Source organism: Rhinolophus sinicus, chromosome 2, assembly GCF_057876585.1.
Source record: "Rhinolophus sinicus isolate RSI-liver-muscle chromosome 2, RSI-T2T, whole genome shotgun sequence".
Lineage (NCBI taxonomy): Eukaryota > Metazoa > Chordata > Mammalia > Chiroptera > Rhinolophidae > Rhinolophus > Rhinolophus sinicus.
Genome location: NC_142502.1, coordinates 68,679,569 through 68,703,281, shown reverse-complemented (window position 1 = coordinate 68,703,281; position 23,713 = coordinate 68,679,569). Strand labels below are relative to the sequence as shown.

The following is a 23,713-nucleotide window of genomic DNA, read 5'->3' as shown; positions in this document are numbered from 1 at the left end:
AAACTCCAGTTTATTTGATTCTGTTTCTAAAATACCTTCACTTGTTCTGAAGCTTCAGAACATTTAATAGTGATCCAAGGGATAGATTTTAAAAGTAAGGAATGTATATCTTTTGTAGTGATTGTTATAGTAGTTGAAATAGGCAGGGCCAGGAGTGGGGTAAGGCAAGTGAGGCTCTTTTTTCAGGGACAAAATTCAAGAGGATACTAAAGCCCCATCCCCCACTCCCCCCCAAAAAAAACCCCAGTAATCAAGATTAATATTTCAATGCAATATTTTAAGAAATCAGCACAATTCAAAATAATCCATGAACAAAACATCAGAATTTTAAATAAAGATGAGATCAATAGATCAATAAAGGAAAAAAAGGATAAAATTATTTGAATTTTATTCTTCAACGCGCTAAAAATGGCTACTGCACCAAATCTGTACGCTCTGCTTTGAGACTTCGGATTATGTGAGAAAAAAAATAAAGCAATTCATTTAAGCTACTATTGTGTTTTTTCTTACTTGCAGCCAAACATACCTATACAAGCAGTTTTGGGTTTCACTGGCTGAACATACCTACTCTCTAGGCAGCATTTTTTACCAAGGAAATGCACAACAGATATGTATTGGTCTGAAAGACGTATATATTTAACTGGGGATATTTATAAAAGGGAATGCTAAATTATGGGGACAATTTGAAATTGCTGGGATAGGCAGAGTTAGAGAGACATTGCAGAGGGCCACAGCAGGTATTCAATCAGTAGAAATAATAAGAATAGTTAGTGTTTACTGACTATTCACTATGTTTCAGGGAACGTTGATTTTATTTCCAAGATCTGAAGCTTTCTGAAAGTGGGATGCCTAATTTTCTTTTAGTCCATGGATACAGTCCAAGCTATCAATTTACTCCTGGGATGAACTGTATGTTAATGACTTGAGCCACTGCTAGACAAATGATGACAGCTGTTTTTAAATGCCTACTTTTTCCAAACCCTAAGTCTTGAAATATCCATTCAAAGTCAAATAAGATATTGTCTCAGCCCTCAAAGCACTTGCCACGCTGGGGAGGTGTTTATCTCCCATTGACCTGTTTCCTCCCTGCCTCACTGTCCTTTATCCTTACCCCTTGGCCCTCGTTGGTCCTTCTCTCAGCTGTTAGAGCTGCCAGCAACAGCTTGGAGCTCATTGCTTCCTTTGCGGTGGAGATGTCAGCCATGGAACTGGCACCTCTACTTAGAGCTCTGAAAGCCTTTTCCCAGGTAAATACTGCTGACTTACTTGAGGGTTAGGTTTCAAATACAACTTTTTATTCCAGATGAACTTGAAGTTCAACTGGCCCTGTGAGTAGGCCTGAGGCTTAATACCTGTGTATGACATCGTTCCAGCTGGAGGGCCAAACAAATGAATGATCAACACATTTTGGAAGGCAGCTATGCTCACCACTATACCACCAATGCAGTACAGGAAACACAACCGAACAGTAAGTGGGTAACTACCCATATAGATGTTCAGTGCGTTGTGTAACACCATTATGTCTAGGGAACATTCCCAGAGTATCAACTTACACTCGTAGTGATGAATTCAAACTTATTTGGTAAGGCAAACTCCGTCATCATTTTTTACGTGTAATAAACATCTAGTTATTATTGTATAAATTAATAATTACAACATGAACTGATTCAACTTGGTCTCAACTAGCTCTTATTTTTAACATGTTTAAGAATTTCCTTAATGTTCATGAGCATTTATTATGTACTCTCTTCTAGTGATATGTTGGCATTTGTCCATTTTACCACATCTATTTGTTAAAGAAACGGATTAAAATTTAGTGTACTCTCTAGCACTATATTAACAATCTTATATCTGCAATGTTAACTCTAGAAATTTGTAAGTAATAGTAAAAATCCACAAATCATCTACTTCTCTGAGCTTATTTTATGTACCTCTTTCACATATTCTAATGGCTTCAAACTGCTAACGATGGCAATATAAAATAGGAAAGAGGAAACTTGGATTCTAGTGCAGGCTCTGGCTGGCTGTAAGAATTTGGTTAAATTTTCCTAGTTTGTGTCCTGATTATTTTTTATATGCATAGTCAAAATAAGGTACTTTTTAAATTAAACATCTTCCCAGATCCATGTTTCCATAGCACATGTTTCAGTAATGAATTCTTCAGTCAATGTATAGAGAAGTCGTATGCTCTATTTACACTGTATCAAGAGTTTCTAATATACAGAGGGTGCCAAAAAAGTGTATACACATTTTAAGAAGGAGAAAAACTGTATTAAAATTACGCTGATGGTTACCACTTTGAGCACCTCTTGTAATTGCAGAAATCAAACGTGACTTGTATTCATCTTTTGTTATCGGTATATGTTGAGTATTACAATTTTAATAAAGCTTTTTCCTTTCTTAAAATGTGTATACATTTTTTTGGCACCCCTCTGTAGTGTCATGTCTAAGACAGCATTGGCTACTAAAAAGGCTAAGGGCAAGTCTATGCAAGTCTAGACACAAAAATATTATTCCATAAAGCTCTTTACAAATTAGAAGTAAGCTTTTATGAAGTAGTTCTAACTCTCTCTCATCTTTGTCTAGACCTCAATTTTCACACTTTTTGTAATTATTTGTTTCTTTGCCCGTCTTCCCCACAAGTTATTGGCACACCAGCTTGGAAGGTATATTATTATCCCCCTGAGGCTAGCACAATAATTGGTACATAGAAAGACTTAATTAAATATTAGTCGAATGAATATATTCAACAGTAATCTAAGAGGACAGAAGTATAATTACCATAAAAATGATAGGCAAAGCTCTTTTTGTATTATCTGTTTGTATAATCACACTACTTCTTGACAAGGAAATGTCTTGTTTCCAGAATTACACGACTGTCCCCCAAATGTTTACATAAATTATAGTTACAATTAGGAAACCTCTGACTTAAAATCCGAATGTGAAAGGGTAAAGGATGCATAAATTGTTGCAATTTTAACCTTTATAACCTTTATAACAACTTTACAAACTTGATAAGTTATTGTAATTTTAATCATCACTGAAGATGTTTAAAATTAAGTCTTTGAAAGACAGTTAATTTCAGGTGGTGGTAAAATTCCATAGCCATGTCTAGGTATCTTAAGAAGCACTTACACCACAATTTTTTATACAGTTTCCCCTTGATCAATGCAGGAGTTAGGGGTGCTGATCTCCCATGAAGTCAAAAATTTATGCATAAATTTATCATAACTCCACCCAAAGTTAACTACTAATAGCCTACTGATGACATAGTTGATTAACACATATTTTATGTCATATGTATTATATACTGTACTCTTACAATAAAGTAAGCTAGACAGAAGAAAATGTTATTAAGAAAATCATAAGGAAAAGAAAAGGAATTTACAGTACTTGTTGAAAAAAATCTACTTGTAAGTGAACCTACATAGTTCAAACCCATGTTGCTCAAGGGTCAACTATATATACAGAAATGAAACTTTCAAATCAAGATTTAATTTATATGTAAATAGAACTTTCAGACCAAAATCGAAGGTATTAATTTATACTAAGTATTTAGTAAATCTATGAGAAAAGTATCACATAACCTGAATATCTGCCTTAGTTTTTTTATTTCTCTTCATGTCACACTATAGAAAATAGTTAATATTCCACACCCACAGGGGTAAGAAATCCCATTAGGTCATGGTGATCCACTTTCTATAATTCCATAAATAGGAAAACCAGATCTTTCTTCCAGTTAAATATGATTTGCTTACTAATTGTCCTTGAGGCTACTGCCTAAAATAAGCTCCCAGTCCAGTGTACAATGAAGGCAAGCCCTTTCCTGAACTGAGCTGAACATGTGATGCTGTGAACTCCATAGCAGGTAAGCACTGCTTCCCAAGATTGTTGATAAATATAAATTAAAATGAGACAAGTTATAAGTCAAAATATGCAACTAATATGTTGCATTACAATTATATGACAATTATATGATGATAATAATAAGGATTACTATTGTGACAATAATATTATGGAAACCCTGAGATAATACTGAGTATTTATCAAATATTTAATATGTGCCAGGCCCTAGGCTAAATGCTTTTAAGCAGTATCTCATTGAATCCTCACGAAATCCTGGCCACTCAATTATGACAGAGAAGTGGGCAAACTGATGTGAATTTTAAATACAGAAATGAAATATGGGGTGAACTAAGTTTCTCATTCGAAAAAAGAATTCCTCCTTCCCCTTTCTCTGTTCAGTCTACAGCACATTAATGGAATAAAAATGATATATATAAATGAAACAAATATGTAAATGAAACAAATTGTACACATGAGAAACGTAAGTAATTAATTTCAAATGTCTGTGACTAATTATTCTGACAAGCAAGGGCTATTGCCTTAATAACAGTCTATGACAATATATTTATAAAATCACAATTTATCTCTAACAAACAAGAATGAAACAATTTGGGGATATATTTGTTCCAGTTTGTATGCCCCAAAGAATGATAAATTATTTAATCAAAAAGATACAATTTATCAAGAACAGAAGACAAGCCACAGATTGAGAGAAAATACTTGCAAACATGTATGCTATTCAAAATATACAAAGCACTTTTAAAACGCAATAATAAGAAAATACCCCCCCCAAAAAAAAACAGAAAGAAAGTAAACACCTGATTTTTAAAAATGGGGAAAATACTTGAACTGACACCTCACCAAAGAAGATATACAGATGACAAATAAAGATATGAAAAGATGCTCCACATCGTGTCATTAGGGACTGCAAATTAAAACAACAATGAAATATCACTACACACCTATTAGAATGGCCCAAATCCAAAACACTGACAATACCAAATGCTGGCAGGATGTGGAACAGCAGGAACTCTCAGTCATTGCTGGTGGGGGAATGCAAAATGGTACAACCACTTCGGAAGACACTTTGGCAGTTTCGTACAAAAGCAAACATACTCCTACCAAATAATTCAAATTTGCTCCTAGGTGTTTAGCCAAAAGAGTTGGAAACTTATGTCTACACAAAAACCTGCACATGGATGTTTATAGTAGCTTTATTTGTAATTACACGTACTTTCAAACTGTAGGAGATTTATAGATGCATACTGGGATGGACGTAGTATTAATACTGTACTTTGATCTAAGGATCCATGGCAGGCCCCTCTGGATTTAAAGTCATTAGTTTCTATTATTGTCACAGTGTCTCATCATGAGCCCTAAATCTGATTATCTCTCCTGCTATTCTAACCAGAGCACTCTAGCACTAACTGTCTAATAAGTGCAAATTAATTCATAATATGAAACAATAAGAGGTGACATAGAAAGCTCTTTAAATTTATTGTGCTAGTAAATGAACTTTGAAGTGCTTCAGTACCTGATTAAGAAGTCATGCTAGTTCCTTTATTCTTTGTCTGAATTCAAATTATTGTATATTAATCCACAAGCAACAGTATCGGGACAGCAGAGGTACAATTAATACCCCCCCAAAACTCTTTAATTGGAAAGATTCCCTCTGCATTGGAGATTTTACTTGTATCTCATTATAAATATTTTCCAAAAGGGACCCAAATTCAGAGCATCACTGTAACTGGTTTGCGATAAATCATAATATGCTAGCTATGCTGTAGAAGTAACAATGCACTGAATCCTTTTCTAAGCAGTTAATAGATACAGTGTATTATGTTACCTCAATAATGTTTAATATAATCAGTTCACAAGAAAGGCTCTACCATTTCCTAACTATAGCAAAACCATTTTAGAAATAGCTCCAAATTAGCCTTTGTCTTATGTCATGTTCAAATATAAATGGCAACCATGGATTACACACCTCTGAGATTGAAAGACCGACAGTACATGAAAATTTGACCCTAAAGGAAACAAAGGTAATTCAGGGAACAAAAATAATTTTGAAAAAGTCTCTAAATAAGAATGTTAGAAATATGTGAGAATATGCTGCACCCATAAGTCAAAAATAAGATTCTATGGGGAAAATGAAAATCAGAGAATCTGAATGTCCTTAGAAAGTTAAAATGTGATTGATAAAAAAACAATGCAACAGATGCATTGGAATATATAGCGTCAAGGAAGTTTTCCAGATTGTGGAATTATGAAATAAAAGACAAACAAATATTAGTGCAAACATAAGGGATTCAGAGGACCAATTCAGGTACTATAATGTTCAAATAATGGTATTGTTGGAAAGAAAGGTCCAAGAAAATAAAAGGGGAAGGAATTGTAGGAATATAGAAGAGAATTAAAGAAAGACCTATTTTGTTAAATTAAAAGAGATTTCCATGTGTGTAGAAGAATACATGAAAAAATAACTACAGCTAGAGAAATCAATGTGAAATTTCAGAAACCTAAAGAAAACAGACAAGAGAAAACAGGTCACTAACAAAGGAATACAATTCAGACTGGCATTCAATTTTTCATAAACAACATTAGTCATGTGAAGATAATGATATTTTTCCCCCAAAATTTCTAAGAAAAAAAATATTGATTTTCAACCTAAAACTGTGCCCTTAGCCAAATTATTAAGCACATGAATAGGCAGTTTGAGTGTTGTAAATACTCAGAAAATATACCACCCATGTAACTCATCTTAGGAAAATATATAATCCAGAAAAACTAGAGAATAAAGCAAGGAAGAAGAACCTAGTGACAAAAGTAGAAGTTACAATCGCTATGAAAAATGAAGGGAATTACTAGAATGATAGCTGTACAACAGGCCTAGAGAGCAACACACTCTTCATATTTGAAGGTGTGAGAAAAGGAGATTCCATAGATTTTATAGTATACTTGAGTCATTGAAAAATAGAGAGAAAAATCAAGAAACAGAAAGACAATCCAAAAATCAAAGAAAAACAACAACTGTCCAAGAAAAGAAAAATCTGGGCACAGTACTTTGTTCTGAAGATCACAGAATTGACATAGTGTAAACAGTGCAAATGCCTGCTATTGATTTGTCTACGTTTAGAATAATCTTGAAAACAAAGTATGATGACAATTATGATAACTGAATAGAATGTAACAGTATCACTATTTACAGGATTGAATTAAAAATACACATAAAAAATACAAAGGAGGGATGGAAAGAAAAGAAATATGGGAGCAGTTATATTAGCATCTTACAAAGTGTGAGATCAAAAGACACTTTCTGTAGCTCATGGGAAAAGTAGAGGTACAAGTATATCGTTTAGACTTAAGCAAGGTGGGTGTGGTGTAACTGAGTTGAATTCTCATTTATGGTAGCAGAATTCAACACATAATGCCTCCAGTTGGTAAATCTAGAAACAGCAAGAAACACATATTTATTATTTAGAAATATAAATAAGAGACTACCAGAAGATAGAAGATATTTAGAACTACAAATAAGAGACTAGCAGAAGAAATCAAACTGGAAAGAGTTAAAAATGGTTGCTTCTGGGGAACACAAATGAGGCTGGAGAAGAATGGAGTGAGAGAGACCGTTGATGATTTCTATTATAAGATTCTGGATACTTTTTTATTTTTATATGTACACGCTTATAACTTAGAAATTTTTAAGTATTCAGTTCTACCAGATTACTACTCTTGACAAGAAACAAATTCTTATAAAAATTCTCTAAGCAATCAGCTAATCATAACATCACTATGTAACTCTAAAAAAGCACCCTGGATTACACAATGAATTGTGTGCCTAGAGAATATTGTGAACAACTATACATGGTAAAGTAATACTGTAAACAGAGAGTAATCTTTAAAAAGAAGGGAAGGTTCTTGAGAGCCAAGTCATATGTACAAGTGTTTGTTGCTCAGAACCACATTCCCTCAACCTACCTCTCATTTCAGCGCTGTAACGGAGTCCCATGAAAACTGGCAGTGTCCCATTTCAAGTGCTTTTGCTGCTTCTCTTAGTCTTCTATCTCAGGGCTGTTTGGCCTAAGAACAGGAATATCCCAGAAGTCAGGGGTGGAAGGTGCAGATACAGTTAATACTCCCCAGGGTAACCAGTGAGAGACAGAAATCTTAGTTGGTTGCCTCAGTCTTCCATTTTCCAGACACAAAATTCTAGCATTTCTTTATGCTTTGTCAGTGTGGGGACAGAGCCCCAGAGAGTAGTTTACAGGCTCTCGGCCTCACGTGAAGGGGTACTGGCTCGGGTGGTGAATGGCCGTCGGCTGTGGCTGATTGGCCGTCGGCTGTGGCCGGTTAGCCGATTGGCCGCTGGTATAACTGCTGCGGCTACGAAGGACTGCCGAGGAGCCGAGCAGAGCCAAAGAGAGCGGAAGAGGAGGGACGAGAGAGAGGAACAGAGGAGAGAGTGGAGAAGAGTCGTAGGTCAGTTGGTTGGCGGAAAGGCGGATAGCTGGTCACGCGTCCGGTGGGCCCAGCCTCCAGTGAGACCGTGGTGGTATGGCTCCCCTACCTATGGCTCTGTGGGTGTTTCTTTTCGGCCTCACCAAGTCCTGCGTTCTTGTGTGGGGAGCGGGAGCAGAGACCCCGCAGGCCGCCCCGCCTGAAAGATGGCGCGGCGAGAAGGCCTCCACGCACGACAAATGGCGCAGCGAGCAGGGTCTCCCGCAAGACAGTCAGAGAGTTCCCAACAGAACTGTATTTCAGTTGCCCCCGTGGTAACTAAACTCAAATACACCCTTTATTGCCTTTCCTTCTTTCCCTATCTTACTCGCTTCCCATTTTTACTCCTGCTTCCTGGAATCAATGCTCAAATTAACTGCCTCCAAGACCTTGTCTTAGGATCTTAAAGAAACTCCCAAAATAAGGCACAAGAAGTCTACGAATCAGGGCTGTGCTGAGACGTGTGTGCCCAAGTCAGACCAATTATTTGGTACCCCTTCAAGTATAGAGAAACATTTCTTCAATATTTAGTTAGAAACTTGGGCAAAGGAAGGGAAAAAAGCATATCAAAGATAAGAATGATCATATTAGAATGATAGAGCCATATGACATTTTACTGCCATTGCTTTCTTAGAATAATACTATTTTATATCATATTGTACTTAATTTAGGTGCTGTGGGGACAGAGTCCCAGAAAGCAGTTTCCAGGCTCTCGGCCTCACATAGAAAGGTGCTGGCTCAGGTAGTAAATGGCCATCAACTGTGATTGGATGGCCATCAGCTGTGGCTATTTGGCCGTCAGTTGTAACCAATGAGCCATTGGCCACTACTATAATGGCTGTGGCTACGCTAGCAGAAAAATGGGGGCTAGCAAGAAGATGGTGGCTGAGCCAGCAAGCGGCGGAGTGAGGGTTGCAGATCGTGTGGCTCCTGCTTCCTGTGTCTCCAACCCAGCCGCCAGCGAGACTATAGTAGTACGACTCCCCTACCTATGGCTCCATGGGTGTTCCTTTTTGGCCTCACCATGTCCTGTGTTCTTATGTGGGGAGCGGGAGCAGAGACCCCGCAGGCCGCCCCGCACGACAAATGGCGCAGCGAGCAGGGTCTCCCGCACGACAGGTGCCTGTGAAATTTCTTAGTATTCATCTGTACTGTTCAGGGTTCCATGCAGGAAACAGAAACTAATGTTTTCAAGCAGAAGGGTTTTAGTAGAGAAAGTTGTGTACTTACATAATGGTGTAGGTCTGGAGGAACAGAAATCAAGAAGCCACCAAATATTTTGTAATTTAAGGAACCACTACTGTGGCTGGGAGTCAGAGGTCAGGAAACTGCTTCTGCCATTGCTACCACCATCAATGACATCACAGCTACTCCACACTAAGGAGGCTGATGATAAATGACGGAACATGGGATCCAGCTGCTTTCAGTGTTAACGCTGAGCTGTTTCAGCTGCCTTCTCGCTCCAAAAAACTCACTTAAATGCAATTCATTGGCATAATATGAGCCAGATCCAGGACTCTAGCTTCAAGGAAGTCTGGAAACGTGGCTTTTAGCACTCCAACCCGTGCAATCTGTGTTCTGGGAGATGGGATAAGAAAGGGTGCACATGACAATAGACAATATCAGGCACAGTCTGCTGTGTCTCTACCCAGGATCCATAATCTTCTGCTCGTGTTTATCTTCCAAATAAAAACCAGAGCAAAAATAACATGCTCCCAATCTTGCATAATACAATTGCCCTTCATATAAACAAAAATGTGTTCACTGTCTCCAAAAAGAGAAGGTTCAAAGTCTATTCACTGCATCTAGTGATACTGTTCATTCCTCTTCCAGTTCAGTTATAATCCCACTTTGATATCCTTTAAAGAATAAATCATAAATTTCACCACCATTAATATGCTTTATATCAAATAGGAAGGGAAAAAGAAAGGGGGAAATTTTAGGTTAAGTCATACAAATATAAACAAAAAGCAAGAAAAAATATGCAAAATGATCTCAGATCTTGTTCCTGCAACCAGTCATAAAACCATAAATAGCATGGTTAACTTAATTTTCCACAGCTCATTCTGTGTTTTGCTTCAGTCATAACTTAAACTGCACAAGGTTCTTCACATGGTAGTGTAACCAGAACCTTCATTGCTGAAAGGTATAGTCCTGTCTCTTTGGGATTGCTAAAGGCATCCATTAAATTTTATCACTGGCCATGTGATACTTGGAGGCACCAAAGAAGGTCTAGGTTACAGACATATACCTATTTTCCTCCATTTTGCAGCAACAATTGCCCCAGCTAGTACTGTGTTCTCTTCTTTGTCTATTTGTGCAATGGTATAACAATCCTCAAATTCCAGGTAGCAGTATCAACTTTAACTTCAGTAAAACCATTATTGTATCCCCCAGTGGAAACTTTCCTTCTTTGGGAACTAAGATCTCTAAACCAACACAGCACAAAGTTGCAAAAATAAAAACTTTTAAATGTTGCATATAGGCATAATAATGAAAGGATCCACTTTCAAATCTATCACTTGGTTCCCGAACCCAAGTGTTCTGGCTAAACCCTAGTGCCATACATCTGTGACTGATTTCAGAGCATGTACTGCACCTTGTAGGAAAGCACTACAGCTTCTCAAACTGTTGTCTCCATGCTAGGTTCATAACAGTGTTCATAGGACATTTTACTAGTTTAAAGGTCACATGCTTCAGAGAGATAGATAGAGTATATGGTATGTTGCAGATAATGACCAGACGCTCATAAATACATTTCTTCATTTCCTGGAAATACACTTAGATTACAATTCTCAGTGTCCCTTCCTCTTAAATGTTGCAATTGAATGAGTTCCTGCCAATGGAGTGTAGGTTGTATTTGATGACTGTCATCTCCAAAGTTTGCTCAGTAACAACTAACCCCCTCCATAAAATTCTCTGAGCAATCTTTCCCTAACACCATCTATGTGACTAAATGCAGACCAGTTGAAGGAAAGAGACTTGGGATCCCTGAATTACTGCATGGAGCAAAGCCTTCCATTCTGCCCTGCGGACCTCTATTGAACTGTGAAGTGCATCTGAAGTAGAATTTTAAAAATGATCAACTTATTGTGTTTATTATAGTAAACCATTTCATTTTTTTTACAGTAGTTAGCCTATCCTGACTAATACATGGATATATAATTAAAACCCATGGGTGCAAGCCCATTGCCTCATTTCTTTTATTGTAAAATGATTTTCCAGATCAGAAGCAATGTTCTGTGGCATACCATGTTGTTTAATAAAGCATTCTGTAAGTCCACAAATGGATGGTGTTGCTGGAAAATTCATTTCAGAGTAAGTGTTACTCTAGTAGGAACAAACTAATGCCCTCTTCATAACAGGAGTTGCCAAGTGACTAGCTGTTCCAAGTATGGTTCCATATTACAAGGTCAGCATTTGTTTCTGCTGTTGGCCTTAGCCAGATCAGCTTTGATGAGAAGTCTGTATTGTTTGAGCCCCTGTATAAACTCCCTCTCTGTGTATATTATTTTCCTGTGGCTGCTGGAACAAATGACCACAATGCTGTTAGCTTAAAACAACAAAAATTTTTTCTTTCAATTCTGAAATCAAGGTGTTGGCAGGGCCATTGTCCCTCTGGACATTCTAGGGAAGAATCCATTCCTTGCCTCCATTTAGCTTCTAGTAGCTGTCATCATTCCTGACCTGTGTCACTCCAATCTCTGCTTCTGTCTTCACATCACGTTCTCCTCTTTGTGTGTCTTTTAGCTCCAAATTATTAGAACACTTGTAATGGCATTTAGGGCCCACCTAGATAATCCAGGGTTATCTTCTCAAGATCCTCAACTTAATTACATCTACAAAGACCCATTTTACAAATAGGGTAACATTTATAGGTTCAGGCATTAGGCCCTGATATCTTTGGGGCCACCATTCAACCCATTACATTCCATCTTGCTGATTTTGTTTATCAACCCATTGAGCAAACATGGGATGGTTAGGAAAAGAGTCTGACTAAGAGCCACAGAATGGGTCATGCTGTTCCTCTGTTTATTGAAAGCCTCTTCTACAGTGGGTGCCTTTGGTGGACATTTTCATGGAACACAAAAATGTCATATTCAGAGCTTCTCAGAACTTCTTGTCACCAATCCTCTATTTCACTCCTTCCAAATCCTTGAACATCTGGCCAAACCATTATAAATTTCCAGTAAAAGTGGGCAACCAGATGTACTTCCCACAGCGCTTTCATTGGGAAGATTTGCCTTCCACACAGCTTTCAGGGCCACTCGTAAGGGAAGCTATAATGCTGCCACAGTCCATATCCAGCTTCTGTTTGCATATTATGTGAAATAGTTTGTAAACCAGGCTCAATTATTTTCTTTCAGGGTCCCAGTCATGGAATTAAAATTTTATCCCAGGTGATTTAAATGAAGAGCTTTTAATAAAAAGATTGTTTTTAGAAGTGTAGGTAAGGTTAAAGGAACAGAGGATGATGAGTTACCCAGATACCAACAAGAGTGCGATGCTCTTATCACCCCTAGAAGGGAAGATACAAGAGAAGAAAACAGTGTTCCTGGACTTCAATAAGAATTAAAACAATGGATGAAAGTCTTTCCAGCAGGGCCTGTGGTTGTGGAGGCAGACAGCTAGGGTCAGAGATGCAACACTGAAGCAGGGAGAGAGCATGAAAGAGACGTTGTACCCACTCTCTTCATCCACCTGTTGATCTCCTATTTATTAGACCCAACTGGAAGCCAGCTGGCAACAGAGCCAAGGCAATGCAGTGCTCAAGTGGGTCAAGATCCTAGGACACAAAACAAGGCACAGTGGATCAGAAGTGTACAGACACAATCGGCTAACAAGTCATAGGAACTTTCAAGAGATCAAAGATGTGGATTGAGGAAAAAGTGGCAATGCAGCAGGAGTGATGCAATGGTAGTCTGAAGTACTGCTCATGGCACTTAATTGTGCATTCATAGCCTTCCACTTGATAGAGGAGTGCTGCTGTGCACATCCTAGTTTATGATATGGTGGATCAGATAATACCGAGTCCATGGCAGGCAGATCAACTTACAGGATCATTTGATATTCCATGGTCAGAACATATATTTTGTGGGGACAGAGTCCCTGAGAGCAGTTTCCAGGCTCTCGGCCTCACGTGGAAAGGTGCTGGCTCAGGTAGTTGATGGTTATCAGCTGTGACTAGTTGGCCATCAGCTGTTACCAGTTAGCCATTAGCCACTGATATAACTGCCATGGCTAAGCTAGCAAGGGCGGTGGAGTGTGGATTGCGGATTGCAGAGAAGTGGATGGCAGGTTGTGGATAGTATGGCTCCTGCTTCCTGCATCTCCAACCCAGCCGCCAGCGAGACTATAGTGGTATGACTCCCCTACCTATGGCTCCGTGGGTGTTCCTTTTTGGCCTCACCATGTCCTGCATTCTTATGTGGGGAGCAGGACCAGAGACCCCACATGACACATTTCTACCATGGTGCAAAAGCAATCCAGGATCTGTTTCTTAAAAGAATAATTACTTGGAGACTATGTCATGTCTTTGCTCTAAAACCCTAGAGGACTGCACTGTAATTCTAAATCAAGGCTTACCAGAGGTCCCCTAAATGGATTACTTTTTGCTAGACACTTCAAGCACCATTTGATCTCTTGCATCTTAAGGTTCAAATAACAGAGTAACTTGCACTGCAGTCCATAGTAGTAACAAAACCTTCTTTTACTCTGGCCCCATTCAGAACTGGCAGCCTTATCAGCTACTTGGTGAGTGGGTCAGTATAGCACTGTCACATATATATATGTTGTTTCCAAAGTCCAGTGAGATTTACCAATCATTGACCTCTTTAATGATGGGTGACAAAAGGTAGCAATTGTCTTTCACTGAGGAGGAAAAATCGCAACCCATTGCAGACGACCGGACTACCAAGTCACAACCCTGGAATTTACATTGTTGTTGTTTTTCCCTCCCACTCTTTGGCACACATGTTCCTTACCAAGGAATCTGTGGTACTTGCTACCTCCTACTCACCACATCCAATCAACATGATGGACCAAAGCAATGTTTTATGTCATGATGAGACAAACAAGATTCCTAGATCATTCCAGAATATTGCATAATTGACATTATCCTGAGGTAAGACTGAAGGAATACAGGTGAAAGAAACTGTTCTTTTATCCCTTTATTGGAAAGGAAAAGAAAAACATTTAACAGATTGATAGCTGAATTTCAAATACCAAAATTATGTTGATTTGCTTCAGTTAATTGAAAAAATCTGGAATGGCCATTAAAGTTGGAGTTACATGATTAAGTAAATGATAATCCACTGTCATTCTCCAAGACTCTCCAATTTCTGCTCAGGTCAAATAGGAGTTAAATGGGTATACGATCAAAAAAGGACATTATCCCTGAATCGTTCATGTTTTTCATGCTGGCATGAACCTCTGACATTCACCCAGAAATGTGACATTACTTTTGATCCACTGTTTCAAGAAGGAGGAGATATGTTAGGAGCTTTAACTTGGCCCTTCATATCATAGTAGCCCTCATTCTATGAGATAAGAAACCAATGCGGAGATTCAGCCAGACGCTGAGATTGTCTAATCGAACTCTACAATCAGGAATTGGAGAGGGTAGGTTTGGGGACCCACTGGGCTCACTGTGCAATGGACTCTGTCCAAACTGCATTTATCATCTAGCCGACATATGCACCCATTTTGAAGGTGACCACAATAGCAATTTGAGTGCCCAATGATGGGCATGAAATCAGCATCCCTTCATAGTCTGCTTATGTTCCTTTCCTTTTGGTGAAAGCTAAGAGGAGGATTTATAGTAGATTCTTGTGATATTTTCCCAGGGAATTTCCTCAAGGGAGCCCAAGATTCCATTTATTTAAGTAGCTCTGTGTCTATGAACCGACTTCGATACGGAAATTGGTGAGGGGCTATGCTTCTCTATTGTGGTGACTCAAGCCAGGCCTGTGTGCACTAATTTTAGAGTCAGATCCAGTAGGACTTGAGTAAGTTGCCTATCCATTTCAGTCCTAGAGACGTCGTAATAAATTAGCCACCACCATAAAAACTCATGGATTAAGCCAATCTAATAACCACTCTGACTCTGCTGCTCATTACTGTAACCATATGCACTCTGTCTCTGGCATTTCAGCACTGCCCTTCGCCCTCTGGCAATCTGTAATACCATCATTCCTACTGAAGTCAGGGAACCCATGTCAGAGACAGCATTCTTCTTCCCTCATCATCCTGAAGGGGGTCAGAATATGTCACCCCCAAATATGCCACTTTGACATAAAGACTACTTTGAGCTGAAGGCAATTGATAAAAAAGAGGCACAGGAAGAGCTCTCTGCCCTGCCTCTATCTGCCTAACAGAAGGGCATAAATTTCCCTTGTGGAGCTAGCTGTTTCCCTCCCTTGTCACTGGCAATGGAAATGGCACTGAGTCTGTATAAATCAAACTTGTGAAATAACCCTTATCTACTATTAGTTTCCCCCATATATTTCCTACTTACTTTCCCGCACTTTATCAGCCCTAGAAGCCCAGACTTCCTTTACTTTTGTCTGTAGTCACTCCTCCACAATTTATTGCCTTTTATTAAAATGGTATATATATATATCCGTGAGTCTAACCACTTCTTTGTGTTTTCACTTCTTTTCCATGAAGCAGCCATGTATGTAAAAATAAAAATATTAACATCAATAAAGGTTACAAATTTTCTTCCTGTTAATCTGTATTTTATCAGTTTAACTCACAGGTTTCGGTTACAAACCTAAGACGGTAGAGAAAAATGCCTCTAGCATCCCCAACCTGCAGAAAATATCCACTACAGAATTTTTCAAAGATGAATTACCAATGTACATTCACCAATGTATTTCTCAAAACAGTGAGGGGCTCATCAAATGAGGTGCACATGATAAATCATCTCCAACATTCCTAACTCCCTAAGCCTTTGGATTTCTCCTCCCCATTATTTCAAGGAATTTCTAAATTATATCTCAATTTAATGTAGGTTGCCAGTGATTCCAGGTTTTAGTTGAACAACTGACAAATCAATAAGCTATTCCTCACTATAGTTCTATATCCTCAAATTAAGAATTTCTCGTAAGTGCACCTCTATCAATAATTTTAGTCCAACTAAAGATGTTTCTTTCTGCTTTCTTAGCACTTTTAGACTCTATTCCTACACATTTCTACAGGTAAAAATTAGTCAAATTCTATAATTCTAAGTTATGGCCGCTCAGGGCAGATTTTGCACTTGTTCCCCTGGGGCATGCTCTATTTCTCCTTACAGACTTGATGGTATTGTAAGAGTAGAAGGCAGGCGTAAGGAGGACCAGAATCCCTTTGGAAGGTAGCTACCTTGATTAAAGTCATTACAGGATCTCAAGCAACGAAGGATTAATGCTATCTGACAAGGGAAGAGGGCTGCTTTTCTTGGCTAGGGATATTCAATAGGATTTAGAGATTCAGGTTCTCAGATTCGTCCAAATCTACCCAAAGTGTCCCCATTCCAATTCTTTGGCTCCCATCCTTTCCCAATTAATGCCACAACTTTCACTTAGGAAATTATTGAGGCTGTGAACTTAAGTTGTAATTCTGCAAGCCACTTTGGATCAAACTTTGGACCTTGTTTCCAGACATTTCAGATCGGAAGCAACGAGATAGAGCTGGGCCTCTTAGGGTAGCCAAAAATTTCAAACAGAAGCTAATTTTCTTTCTGTAAGCTCTGCGGGGCAACCAGAACCAGCCATCTCACTCGAGGCTTTATATTCCTCATTTCCATCGCAATACTATAATGCAGCAGCCACTTGATCTGTCAAAGGCTTTAATTTCAATAGCTATAGTAGTCCCCCTTTATCCACGGTTTCACTTTCAGCCCTTTCAGTTACCCATTGTCAGCTATGGTCCAAAAATATCAAATGGAAAATTCCAGAAATAAACATTTCATAAATTTTAAATTGCACGCCATTCTGAGTAGCATAATGAAATCTCACACGGTCAACTCCGCCTGCCCAGAACGTGAACCATCCCTTTGTCCAGTGTATCCGTGCTGTACATGCTCCCCACCCTGTTAATCACATAGTAGCCCTCCCGATTATCAAACTGCCTGTCATGCTATCGGGGTCCTTATGTTCAAACAAATCTTATTTTACTTAATGATCGCAAAGTGATAGTAGTGAGGCTGGGCAATTTAGATATGGAAAAGCTGTAAGGTGATTCCTTTAAGTAAAAGGGTGAAAGTTCTCTAATTAAGGAAAGAAAAAAAAAATCATACGCTGAGGTTGCTAAGATCGGTGGTAAAAATGAATCTTCCATCTGTGAAATTGGGAAGAAAAATAAATTCCTGCTAGTTTTGCTGTCACACGTCAAACTGCAAAAGTTATGGCCACAGTGAATAATAAGTGCTTAGTGAAGAAGCAAAAGGCATTAAATCTGTGGAAGACATGAATAGAAAACATGTTGTAACTGATGACAACGTGTTGAGCAAGAAAGCATTGAGCCTATAGGAAGACTTCAGCAAAGGATTCCCTGAAACGAGTGACACCAAGCCATTTACTTTAGGTAAAGCTAAGTTAGGTATAGGTTTGAACTGAAAAATAGAAAAGTTACAGGAGAAAGCACATTCACATAACTTTTATTACAGTATATTTCTATAATTGTTCTACTTTATTATTAGTTGTTGTTAATCTCTTATTGTGCCTAATCTATAAATTAAACTTTGTCATAGATATGTGTATATAGGAAAAAAACAGTATATATAGGGTTCAGTAGTACCTGTAGTTTCAAGCATTTATGTTGTTAAATATAGTTTTCATGAGCACTTATTTGTTCTTTTGTGACCATATGACATCTTTATTATTCACTAGGAGAACTGAACTCAGAAAATATTTGAAATCCAAATGTTTGTGTTCAGCTGATAAATCCTAACTATATAGTATGCTTATTAAAATGTAAATGTTGTATTTCATTCCCAGATTAATGAAATTAGAACACAAGCCACATTCAAAGCTGAGGCGTGAATGTCACTAACATAATGCTACCTGCCATGCAAGACTCATAACCTACCCACCCTCTCATTACCAAATAGCTAGGTAATCATTATTCTTGAAAGACTGGTTCGTAGGAGAGCTTCCTCACAGGGAGGAGAAACTCAGTTTAACTATAATGCATCAGGGATGACAAAGAAGGAATTTCAACTAGATGTTTTCCTGTTTCCCCCTGGCAAATTCAAAGAAAAATTTTATGACTAAGAAAAGGAACAACATAACTGGCTTCTCTAAAGTTGCAGAAGAGGATTCGGGGATACCTGGAGACGGACGGAGTATATGGACAGACAAAATACTCTTTAACTCACAGTCTTGTAGTTAAATTGGGAAATACCCAATAATTTCAAGACCCAATCTTTTTAGAAATGGCTGTATTATTTAAACCTTCCAAGATTTTTTATAGAATGTCTTTGAATTTAAACATAGGCTCTGTGTAGATGTTCGATTACAATGTGACTTTCTGAGAGCTCATTAGATTATCATAATTAGGTAGACCGATATCAAGTGGTGTGGGTTCAGTATGTATTTATTCTCAAAGGAGATACTACTTTAAGGACACGTTCCCTGGGAAAACCTCACCTATGAGAATGGGAAAAATAAAATTGTAGTTGAATTTCTATTTAAGATCAGATGGATCTCCAAAGAACAAAAGTATGAAGAAAAATTTGTTCACATGTGAATATGTAAATATGGCTTTATGTGGTAAAATGAAAAAGACAAAGAAAAAAAGAAGACTTAAGACCTGTTTTTGTTTTTTTGCTTTTTTTAACAGGTAGAAAAAACATTTAATTTCTCAAAGGATACAGCAAAACCTAGACCTGTAAGTCTAAAAGAACTCCAAGGGATAACTCAGATCACTCCTTGCCTGCCTAAAATTCCTGTTAATTAATCATCATCTAAAGAAAGTTTTGACCACCTTCTTCATAAAGTCACAATGCCCTTTTAGTGATATATTCTAGAATCTGTGTTATTCTGGTAGTGATTCTATGTATCAATTATGTATCAATCTCCTTAAGGAACGTTGAGTTATGTTCTACCCTCCTATTTTAAAAACTTGAAAAATACTAAAAAGCTGTGTCTTTTTATTCACAGCTGTGCCTTCCCTTTGTACTTTATATTAGGAAAACCAACTTCTAATACTTACTTGATTTATAGAGTTTTGAAACAAGGAATCTGTGTCTATTTCCATTCCTTTTCACAGCTAACGTTCAGATGTCATCTGCCTAGTAAAATACCTAAGATGTAACATGGATTCCAAAACACACTATCAGGGACTTGCTTTCCATGGTTACTTGTCAAAATTGCCTGCATGCTGAATGTCAGGTGACCAATCTCATTCCGCAGGTTTTGTGGTTACTGCTCAGGTGCTGGGCTCCTGTGTACGGAGATCAGCATCACCGTGCCTGTCAAGTCTGCAGCTCTATTTACCATCCAGCAAGATTTTACACCTAAGTCTCCCAGGTCTGTACTGGGCATCCACTGTACACTCCATACATCTGCAATCGTCTTTTTCTCAGTAAGGACAGTGTTATGAACATGGCTGGCTGAAATTAAGGCTATAACGAGGAAAGAGCTGAGAGAGTGTGAACAGCTCAGCATGATGCTGCATTCTAATGATGATGAGATTCAAAAGTTCAGCCCCAATGGTCAATACATAATGCCTGAATTGTTAAGTTATCAAATGGATAAGATAGCAAAAATCACTTCCACCTCTAGGTTCTCTTTCTTATTTATAGGGTAACTGAGGTGCATATATGAAACAAAACTGCAAATAAAAGTATTCCTAATAATCTATAAAATACAGCTAGACTCTATGTTCTAAAATGTGAGTATAACAATCCATGTGAAAATACTTTTGAATACCTAGAGAGTGTGTGGAGAGAAAAAGAGAATGACTAAAGTAATAATGCTAATACTGACACTAGTCATCAGTCAGTGTCCATCAGCAAAACAGAGTCAAGAGTAACACAGAAAAGAGGAAAAAAAGAACAGTTACAGTCATTGATTCTATTGGAAAATGCACTGTTACATACCTTAGGTATTTCTGGTCATTGCAAATATTTAATGAAGTCCTAGTTTTCTATGTTAAGAAAATTTTTCTTTAGTGACAAAGTTTTATGAAAAAGTGGATGCCATCCTACTTCACTGAATTTTTAGGTCTGAGGCATGCAACTTAGTGTGATGATAGAGAAATTCTGAAAGCTACTAGAAAAGGCTACATTTATCATGTCTTAAAATCATCTTTGATAAAGCACCTTAGGTACAGTGAGGACTGAATGATTTAAACATAAGAACACAAGAGCTTCCCCACTTTATTTTTTAGAACAACAAAAAAAAGCACAACATTAAAAAGTGTTAAAGCTTACATTTGAAATGACAAATGTAAGAATAGAAGAAAATGATATGTTTTGTGTTTGGACTCAAAAGTTCTTCCAAAGGCAACTAATATTTGAAGTAAAAATATGCTACCATAAAAAAATAAATTTTTACCAGAAATTGTAGACACCCAAGTTCTTGTTTAATTTCTTTTCTATATTAGAAATTAGCAGCAGAATTTAGAATATTAACAACTGAATCAAATAAATAAGCATCTAGCAGATAATTTACATTATAATAAACTGATTAACAAAAATATCATTTTCCCACTGCAGTAGTATATTTATTGTGCTGAAATCAGGTAGCAGGGAATTAATAGTTCTGGGGAACTAGTACAGAATATTCACAAAGATTTACAAGTCTCTAGTCATTACACACTGAGCAGCAAAAACAAAGGTGCTGAATCCTCTTAGACCAAACCACATAGGTGTTGCAAATTTTCTGTAGGCCTCATGACTGCATGCCTTTGGGGGGAAGAGGGGGTGTGTAATTTTAATGCACAATAAATATTTTATAGTTTACAAAATATTCTGAAATAGTTGGTCTGCACAAACAGCATACATTCTGCACATGAAGATTTGACATGTTGGGATACTTAGAAATATTCATGCTTTTTTTTCTTTTTTGGTCACATTTTCTCTTTCCATAATGATCCCTGTGCAACATCCCCTAACAATTTAACTTATGTAATAAGACACAGTACAAGTTCTCTTCCCTAGTGAATTTCCAGTTGTTCATTTACATTACATGAAATACTTCATTTGTAAATAGCAAATTTAACTTTCTGGTTCTGACTACTCTCACTTTTATTCATTTTGTGTCTTAACGGTTAACACCTTTTAACAACCAAGCACTGAATTTAGTGATCTTTAGCACCAAGGAGTCAAGAATATTGCACCAAGATGGGTTTACACTTCACATCTCATTAATAAATAAGGTCTTGCAACTTTGTCACAAGGAAAACATTAGTCCAAAATTAAACACATTGAAAGAGAAGGATAGTTTCACAGAAAAGTATGCTATTTGTAAAAAAGCAAAAAACAAAAACTAGTGAATTTGAAAGTTAATATCAAAATTTACATTAGAGGACTCCTTGATTTTTTAATTAAAATTTATTTAATTTTAAATGTTCTTTCCAACAGAAGAGGTAGGTATATTTCCACATATGAAAAATCGGTAACAGCCACAAATCAAAACAAGGAAAGTCTGATAAATATCAACATATTGTCTTCTAAAAGCACATTAATGTAACTATTTTATGATGTTACTAATAAGGACATGAGTTGTTTTATGTTCCAATCAGACAATAATCTTAATTTTCATAATGTTTCTGGTATTAATAGAAGTATTGAAAGGCTGCCTTTTCGTCAAAAAAATTGTTTCCCACAGTGATTTGTGCCATAAGTCATGGTGACCTTTGGGTCACCAGACAGGATTTTACCGTAATTCTTTCTTATTTTCACCAACACCATCATCATCAAGCCTCTAAAAGTCTACAGAGATCATCAGATTTTTAAAAATTGAATTACAACCAAAAGGGTATATTTAGACTAGAGGTGGAGAGATTCAACCATTCCAGTCAGCAAATGAATTCAAATGTGCAAATTTTAAATTACCTGCATTTCCAGCTTTGGACCAGAAAATGTAAGGTAATGGATTTTAATCAGTAGGCAATTAGTAACTCAGCCAAAAAACTCATAAAGACCATGTTTCTGTGATCATCAGACTGAAGAATGACTGCATATAAGATGCATGAAAAAGCTCATGCGCTAGACAAACGGATGTGAGCAGAGGGAGAGCATCCAAAGTCACATAATGATTGCTTTGGTCTGGACAACAAAGCTAATTAAAAAAAAAAAAATGTTTAAAATAAAAACTTCATAAATAAAACATCCGGGTACCATACTTAACACTTTACTCAATCTAAAGGTTACTAATACATAGGAGCACATTTGCCTTTTTCTCCCCACTCCCAAACCCTCATCTGCTTGTTTTCCCTGAAATTGTATATGAAATGGGAGCTTCCTCACTGTCAACAACAGTTAAGGCCCAGTTCAATTTACTCTCCTTTTGCTTTTCCATTTTTCTGCTTTTTTCCATTTTCTATCACTAGTTTTTCTGATTTGTTCACACCATTGGCTGAGATACCATTCACAGCCGTTTTTCCAGTTTTTGATTTCTTAGGCTCGTTGTATGTCCGAATATAGAAGTTAAGGAAGAGAAATATGAAGCTGATTGTGTAGGCAATTAGAGCCCAGTGCATCCATTTGGGGAAGGGGCAATCAGTGTACAGAGACATTGCTGTGTGTCCAATGGTCACGAAGAACTGAACCTGAAAAGCAAATGAACAAAAACGCAGGATGTGTTTATTGGGAATAGTAGACCACTTTTAACAACATCAGAATCTTCTATTTAGCTAAGATGGGCCCCAATTTTGCCACATTATCCAAAGTTTAATAGTTCTCTGGCTCCCACACCTGGCTCCTTCTCATTTCAGGTCGCTGCTCAAAAGCCATCTCCTCAGCCAGGGCTCCCTGATGACTAGAACTAAAGTACTTCCACCCAGTGGGTCCTCTCAATCCCATTAACCAAAGTGTCTTTGTGTTGTGTGGGTTTTTTGTTTTTTTTTTTCTTTATAAGAGTTACAACTATCTGAAATTGTCTTTTGCATTTGGTGAGTTCTGGATCACCCATCTCTCCACTAGAATGTAACTCCAAAGGGCAGGGCCCTGTGTTGTTCCGATGATTCTTGAGTCCTTGGGACAACGTCTGGACTCAGTGAATATTCGTTGGATAATACTGAATAATATCATCTAACAAGAGGGAATGTCAATGGCCTAAGAGAGTAAACAGTATTGTAGGGACTCTTGAATTTCTGTTTTCCTCCCATATTTTAGACTGATTTGTTTCCACAAAAATGTCAGTAAGCTGGTATACATACT

At 37.5% G+C, this 23,713-nt stretch overlaps 1 protein-coding gene across 1 annotated transcript in view; it reads right to left on the bottom strand.

The window, feature by feature from the left end:
• Positions 1-20,891: 20,891 nt before the first annotated feature.
• Positions 20,892-23,713, bottom strand: part of ELOVL4 (ELOVL fatty acid elongase 4) — a 31,244-nt gene continuing 28,422 nt past the window's right edge. Inside the window, exon 6 of the mRNA XM_019729570.3 lies at positions 20,892-23,103. Within this exon, the coding sequence (XP_019585129.1) occupies positions 22,831-23,103 (273 nt within the window). The 3' untranslated portion in view covers positions 20,892-22,830. The remainder of the gene's footprint in view (positions 23,104-23,713) is intronic.